The 8,081-nt window shown below is 41.3% G+C and overlaps 1 protein-coding gene across 1 annotated transcript in view; it reads right to left on the minus strand.

The window, feature by feature from the left end:
• Positions 1–559: 559 nt before the first annotated feature.
• The window catches only part of CTTNBP2 (cortactin binding protein 2), a 162,777-nt gene continuing 155,255 nt past the window's right edge, over positions 560–8,081 (minus strand). The window contains exon 20 of the mRNA XM_019632351.1: positions 560–1,744. Coding sequence (XP_019487896.1) covers positions 1,448–1,744 — 297 coding nt within the window. The 3' untranslated portion in view covers positions 560–1,447. The remainder of the gene's footprint in view (positions 1,745–8,081) is intronic.

Below are 8,081 nucleotides of genomic sequence, written 5' to 3' on the forward strand. Positions count from 1 at the left end.
CTCTGGTCCCCTCCCCACCCCCCACATCCCCCCACCCGGCCCCAATCTCACTGCACACTTCCCCGTACATGAGGGCAGAGCTGAGCTGTATATAGCTGGGGCTCGCCCTGCACAGGGAAAGCCCAGGTAGAATGCAAACACGTGTTAGAATCCAGTTATTCCGTGATGGACCTTCCTCTCCATCACCCTTCGTGGCATAATCTTGATGACAGGTTGGTTTTTAAAGATGCTTGCAGGCATTCTTGTAAAGTTTAATATAGTATCAATGCACATGTGTGTATTTCAATGTAAACCACTCTGACCAAGAAAGGGCTCTCAATACTCTTAGAAAAGTAAATGATTCTTGGAAGCAGAGCATACCTTTTCTGGGGTATCTACTCCACTTAGATGTTTGTTTTATTTTTATTTAAACCAACTATCTAACAAGGGCGGGTCTTTCTGTGAACAGCTAGTGAAATACCAACATGCAGGAAACATTTTGTGAACGTCCCTAAATTGAATCCACATCTCTGTTGCAGGGATAAAGTACTAAGACCTATAGATAGAAACTACAGCAAAATTATTTCACTAATTCAATATTTTATTTGATGTCAAAGCATCTTAACTTTGAGTTGTATAAGAGTAATCTCATTAGTAATTTTAGAAGAAACAGTTCTAGAAAATATCAATTTATTATCAGTTGTGCTACCAGAATTAAATTGAAGAGGGAGTTAACACTGAATTAAGTTATTGAAGCATTTGCACAGTTCTTTCTTATATCCACTTAGGTACAAAACTTTTGTAAAAAAGATAACATTTTATTGCATTATATAATTTTATATTTTAGTCATAATGCAAACTCATAAGCATAAATATACATGATGCAACCAATCAGCAATGTAACCATTAAAAGATTTAAAATGTAAAACTAGAATTTAACAGGCAAAATATGTAATATGGCTTTTAATGGAAATTAACTGTTTAGAAATTATTAGTTATTGCCTTTTTCAGTCATTCCTCAACAAGTGAACAGAAAATTCTGATCTCCATTTTAAATGGTGTATTTTATCTAAACCAACATTGTGTACACATTCTGTAACATGTACTGTGCAATGTGACTCATGGACTTTCCTAAATATATACATATGTACATATGTATAGATATACAGTACACAGGCAGTTTTGTTTAACACCCCTGAACACGTTGATTAAAACGATTACAATATTTCTATTATAAAACTACTTGAAAAGTTGGCATCATTCTTGGTATTGAAGTTCAATCTTACAGAATTGAAAAAAAAAAGTTGGTTATAAATACATTCTTTACAAAAAATTGAATAGTGGTCCCGCACTCATACTTTATATTACAGTGAAAACATTTTATTCATTTAAAGGTATTTACATCTTGTCGTTCTTGGTTTCTGTGTGAAATATACAGAAGTTAAGAGTGAGAATATTGTAGGCAGGCCTATTTGTTAGGTTTTTCTACTTGTTCATTTTTGTGTAAGTTCCAAATCTCTTCTTTTGAGTTGTTGTTTATTTCTATTTGCCTTGTATTACTGCTGCTGCTGCTTCCTTTGGTGTTCTGGGAACACTGGGTGACTTTACTTTGAGGAACAGGAAGAAAAGATTTAACTCGTGAAACACCCGAGTCAGTCTTTGATTTACTGTTGCTGCATTCGGTAGTTTGATGGCTGCTGAGAGGACTGACCTCCTGCAAGAGAAAAGAAAAGAATGTTTTCACATATGACACTGTCACCAACTTCTGTTATCAGTCCTAACTCTTCCTCCTCCTCTCTCTGAGTAGTCATGTAGGTTTCTCCCTAAACAAAGTTTTCATGAAAAAAGACAAAGACAATGGAGAGGGATAGCTGAGTGATTAACTTCCTGTGGACTCACTGCCTGATTTTCATTAGGCCCTTTGTGGTGTCACAAAAGTGTGAGACACAGGAGTCAGAGACTCAAGTGCCAAGAGTCTGGGATCTCCTCACCAAGAGGGGCTTCATGGAAACCATCAGATTGGACCAACTACTTGTTGGCAGCTGTATCACCTTGGGCAAGTCGCCTAACTTCTGCTTTCAGATCTGTAAACTAGAAATTGAACTATTATTCAATAATCGGCAAACACTTTGGGCACTGACCTACCAGGGCAGCGCTGGACTAGGGGCCTGGCATTTAGCAGAGAGCATGAGAGGGGAGGGCCTCGTTCAAACAGCTCACCAGTGATTTAAGGCTCCTGTGCAGCCGTTCCGTGAGCTTCCTTCACTGGAAACCACAGTCTCATTTTTCTAGTTGTCTCAGAACTCCTATGAGCACCTGGTCCATGTCTCTCATTTTGCTCAAGAGGAAACTGAGAGCTGGACAGATAGGGTGATGTGCCCACAGTCACACAGGGACGGAGCTGGGGTGAGACCTGAGGCTCCCAAGTTTCACGCGAGTGTTTCCCCTGAAATTGCGTTAAATTCTGCCAACCAGCAAAGTGAGGCCTAGTAAGTGAGCTGCTCCCAATGCTTCTGAAGTGTGGGCATTGATTATTCTCCCTCTTTTTAACCTTCTCACAGATCCATTGCACACAAATTTTCAAATATCTAACAGTTAAGTATCATGACACATCACTTCCGTATCTTCTCCCTCTACCGTTAACTATCGCCAGTCGCATTTGTGACTTAGTAAAGATGTATTTTATAGAGACATCTTTGTGTGCAATGAATCTGTGAGATCAGTTGCGCCCGACAGAGGGTTAAATTTAAGAGCAATGCAACCAAATAGCAGTGTTACCTGTAAAAGATTTAAAATGTAAAACTAGAATTTAACAGGCAACATGCTGAATGTGGCTTTTAGTGGCAAGTAACTGTTTGGCCTCACTGGCAGTTGCATTGTCCTGGGTGTCTTCTTCAATCTGTGCAATGTGACTTAGTCGTGGCCTGGTAAGGCCAATCTCACCTTGGAATTTGGTCTAAAACACCAGCAAATTCAACACACATAGTATTGAGAAGACAGGGCGCATTACCACAAGGATAACAGCTAGCTGTATAAGGCTCCATGAGCAGGGTAGCTGGATGTAACTACAAATCATTTTGCCATGATCTTTGACCTCCCTTTGGAACTCACGGAGGCAGTGCCAACGCCCACGCAGAGGGAAGGTGGCACACAGTGTGCTGTTTGCTAACCCTCTCTTTCATCTGCGTCCCAGGGGCAAGGGGTGGGCATATTCATGTTCCGAGGCAAAAGCGCTCACAGGAAGTGGAGCACCAAGAAGCATCCACAACAGCTAAGATGTGGCTGGGCATTGAGGCTGGGTGTGGAGATGGGGTGCTGAGTCTCACGGAGGCATGAGAGCGCACTGAGGGAGGCTGCTAAGCCCGGCACAGTCACTGGCTTAGTGCAGCTAACGATTCAATCCAAGGCTGGGAGTGTGAGAATCGGGCACGTGATGGACGCTAAGGATGATGTTCCTGATCAGCTGATGGCCAAGCACAGGTTCTGAAATGCTTCCCCAAAGATGAGAAGCACCAGAGCCTGGGACCAGGGGAATTAAAGAGTGTTTACGGCTTCCTGCGCTGAAACCCAAGAGTTCTCTCCATGAAACGTGTAAGGTTACTATCAACACACTTGTGCATATGAAGCTCAGAGACAACCTCCAGTTACAGAAAGTCACAGCCTATAAACAGCCTTAAAGAAACAGTTAAATCAGGGCAATTCATTCGTCCGTCCATTCATCCATCCATCCGTCCGTCCGTCCATCCATCCATCCATCCATCCATCCAACACTGAGCATCTGCTGGAAGCTAGCAGGATGGTATAATCCCTGCTCTCCAGAGGGGAAAGTAGGGGGCAGAAAGTAAAGGAAAACACTGTAGAGAAGATGCCATTGGAGACAGCTCTTTAAGGACACACAGGATTGACAGGTGAAAAGGGGAGAAGTTTCCATGGGAAGGAGAAACGGGGAAGACAGACATGGGGAAGTGTGGGGTATGGTGTGAGAGTAGTAAATGACACGTAAAAACAAGTTACACAAAGGTGTTATCAACCCCTGTAGAGATACATTTGGAAAGAAAGGAATAGGGTGGAAAATAACAAGGGTGACAGGTCAGAGCTGTTTTAGAACCATGGGTCTAAGCTCCGGCTGCCTGTGAGACTCATCAGGGAGCTTTAAAAACCCCATGACCAGGTGGCACCTCAGACCAGTTACATCAGAGCCTCTAGGGACATGGTCGAGGCATCGGGGATTAAAAAAAAAAAAATCTTCAAGTGGATTTAATTATCCAACCAAAGATAACAACTTTTGCTTTGGGGGGATTAATTTACATTTTCATGTGAAGATTTAAAATATATATAATGTTACACACACACACACACACACACACACACACACACACACACGAGGTATGACAATTAAGTTTGTGAACTTGTTGCAATGATGTTGCTAACTTTTTTTGATATTAGAGGGATTATTCATTATGAATTTGTACCAACTGGACATACACTTAACAAAGTTTACTATTGAAAGTGCTAGAAAGGCTGCGTGAAAAAGTTAGATGAAAACAACCTGAACTTTTCTCCAACAATTCATGATTCTTACATCACGACAATGCACCAGCTCACATGGCACTGTCTGTGAGGGAGTTTTTTAGCCAGTAAACAAATCACTATATTGGAACACCCTCCTTACTCACCTGATCTGGCCCTAATGACTTCTTTCTTTACCTGAAGATAAAGGAAATATTGAAAGGAAAACATTTTGATTACATTCAGGACATCAAGGGTAATATGAAGACAGCTCTGATGGCCATTCCTGAAAAAGAGTTCCAAAATTGCTTTGAAGGGTGGACTAGGTGCTGGCGTAGGTGCATAGCTTCCCAAAGGGAGTAGTTCAAAAGATGACTGTAGTGATATTCAGCAATGAGGTATGTAGCACTTTTTCTAGGATGAGTTCGCCAACTTAATTGTCAGACTGTGTGTGTGTGTATTAGTATCTGCTCTTTCTATTGATGGTTTAAATATGTGTGCATTTGTTGCTCTTTTTTATTTTAGAAGGCTGGCTAACATGCCACCCGACTAATAAACCCCACTACATTCCCTTACTGTTGGAGCAGTAAGGAATTATATTGTGGCAAATGAGAAGGATAATTTACTCATTCTGGTCCTTATAATGGATAATGGTGGCTGCCAGGCCCGTCTCTGGCCACACAGGAGAAAGTGCTTTCAACTAAGCCAGAGAGCTCTTACTTTTAAAGAGAATTACTTCCTGATAACAGAAGAAATTGGGCATCTGACCAAGAAATGCTAGCTGAGTTTATCAGAAGGCTAGAAAAGGAAAGAGCCTGCCAAGCTTTGAGAAGGTTGTCAAGTGAGTGTTACTTTGCCCTCTACTGGCAGGTCCTGAGGAAAAAACATCTTTTAGCCACTGAGGAAGTCCCTCTAAAAGCGGTCAGTGGACGAAGACGGAGCCCAGTAGGAGGCAGCTTTCCTAATACCTATATTAAATCACACATTTAAACAACCACGAGGTTCTTTCATAGGCGCCCAGGGAGTGTAAAAGGACCCATTTTTTAAAAAGTGCCTTTAAAGCAAAGCTGTCCTGAGGTGCCCGGAACTTACCTAGCTTCAGTCATTTTTATGGAAAGTAACTTATTATAGCAACCCAATACGGTCACATGACAGAGAAGTAGGGGTACAAAACAGTCTCCATTAGACATTGAAACAAAGGCAGCTGGTCACTACCAGCCACTGTTTTTATATAGGAGAGACCTGGTCCTATGTGTGGAGACACAGTGGCCAGTTGTTCTCTTCCTAGACCTTCACGGCCCCTTCTACTGACGGTTCCACGCGGAATCCTAACGAGCAGTCCTGAAGGCCTAAGAACTGTGCTCTGACAAAGCTCAGGCACAGTTCCTGAACAAGGTGTTTTCCAGCCGAAATTCTCAGCAGTGATCCCAAGTCACCCTCCTTTATGTGCTTTCCAAATTGTGCTTTTACTGTGCTTCTAAACTGTTCCCAATTGAAGAAAAAAAAAAAAGCAGACATGACGGAGTGAGCCAGTTAAGGTCATGCTCGTCTTCACAGATCATCAGGTTATCTATTTTTATGTGGGACCCCAGCCTTGCCAATACCTCCCGGGCCCCCACTTTCTTCCCCCAACACACACAGCTCACACAGTTTCACACATAGCTAATGAGAACTGAAACATAAGGAAGCTGTCAGGTGATCAGATAGGATTAATAATTTAATAGCTCACCACACTCACTTTGGAACCCTTCTCTCTGCGCTCCCCCAGGTCACCTGGTGACCTGGCTTTGTAAACCCTCACGGGGGTGGATGAGAACAGGGTGTGACCAGCAGCTGACATGGCTTGGTGAACAAACCATACATTTCTAANATGTAAAGGAAAACAGTTTGTGTATGGTCCCAGAAAGAGTTGATCCTTAGATTGCACCTTTCTGTTGTTATTGTTGTTGTTTTGGTAACAACTTTACTGAAATATAATTCACATCTAGACAGGATGTTATACAATTCTTCCATTTAAAACCATTACAATTTAATGGTTTTTAGTATATTCAGAGTGTGTGACCATCATCATAATCAATTTGAGACATTTCTATCACCTCAGATAGAACCCCCATGCCCTTTAGTTATTACCTCCATCCACCCCTCCATTTCCCCATCCTAACAAACCACTAATCTACTTTCTGTCTCTATATAGTTATTGGTTTGTAAAAAAAATTTAGAGTGTTCTGTGGGAAGATTTTTTAAATGGTTTCTTAATATATTCCCTGGCTTGGGTTTTCCCATTTCAGTTACTTGCTGTGGATAAACAGATATTGTATCCTGTTCTCTGCACTCCAGTTGGCCTAGTACCTGTACTAAACACAGTATTCACTTCAAAATTTAGGCAGAGCAAGATAGGGTTTTCTAAGACTTTATATCATTATATCAAAGCATACATTGAAAAGGAAAAGATATCTGCATTATGATTAGAGAACTTTGGTTTTACATAGACTTTCTTTCCTTTTTACACAGCTTCATCATACATGGCACGGTATAGTAGAAAGTTATATCACTCAGGACTTCCAGTCACAAGAGACAGAAGTCTGACTCACACTGACTCAAGGAAAAAGGGTGATTTATAGGCTCATGTGAACCCAGGGTTCTTTAGGTCCTGCCAAAGCTGGGTGTTCAAACCCTATTATCAGGGTTCTGCCTTCTTCTTTCTAAATGCTTTTGTGTTGATTCTATTCTAAAGGAGGTGGCAGGGTGGCTGCTAGCAGCTCCAGACTTATAATCTATCCCCACAACCACCTTGGTAGTAGGGAGAATGCCTCTACTTGAACCTGAAAACACGGTCCCAGAATTGTCTTTGGCTCTGATTAGTCCAGACTGGGTCACATGCCAAGTCTTGGAGCTGGGGAGGAAGTAAGTTCTGTTTGGTCCACTTGACAGAGAAAGGAAGGAATTGTTTCTAGGGAAAATCTGGTGTAGTTAAGGGGATGGATTTGGGCCAGGTAAAAACAAAAGATCATGATTAAAGAGGGTAGCAGCATGAGTCATAAAACCTGGGCTTTAGTCTAATTTCACTAAGTTGTTTTATTACCTGAAGCAAATCACTTAATTTCTGTTGGCCTAGGTTCTCCTTTCTGTAAAACTTCAGACTTGCATAAAAAAGTCCTCAGAGGTCTCGTTAGTCTAAAATTCTAATTCAATTAGATGTTCTGGTATCAGAATGGCCTGGCCCAATCTGATTTTCTTTGATAGAATCAATACAATTGAATAGCAATACATCCTACAGCAAATGGAGTTCCATCTGGAGTCATGAGGTTGTGGACCATCTTTGATACTGAGCATTGACTAAAAGAGTGAAAGGTGATTAACTCATTTTTGGACTCTCCAGTCCATTCAGAGAAGTTCAAATCCTTATCTTTTTTTAGAAGAAGTGATGCTGGATATAGGTTGCTTAAAGTACTTTCTTTATGTTTATATCGACCCTTCTGGTGTTACTTAGAAAAAAACATATTCTTGGAAATAGCAGGGATCAATTAGGAAAAATGAGACAGAATCAGGTTGCTCGCATAAATGATCCTCCTGATATTCTGCTAAAAAAAAAA

Source organism: Hipposideros armiger, unplaced genomic scaffold (assembly GCF_001890085.2).
Source record: "Hipposideros armiger isolate ML-2016 unplaced genomic scaffold, ASM189008v1 scaffold_1130, whole genome shotgun sequence".
Taxonomy (NCBI): domain Eukaryota; kingdom Metazoa; phylum Chordata; class Mammalia; order Chiroptera; family Hipposideridae; genus Hipposideros; species Hipposideros armiger.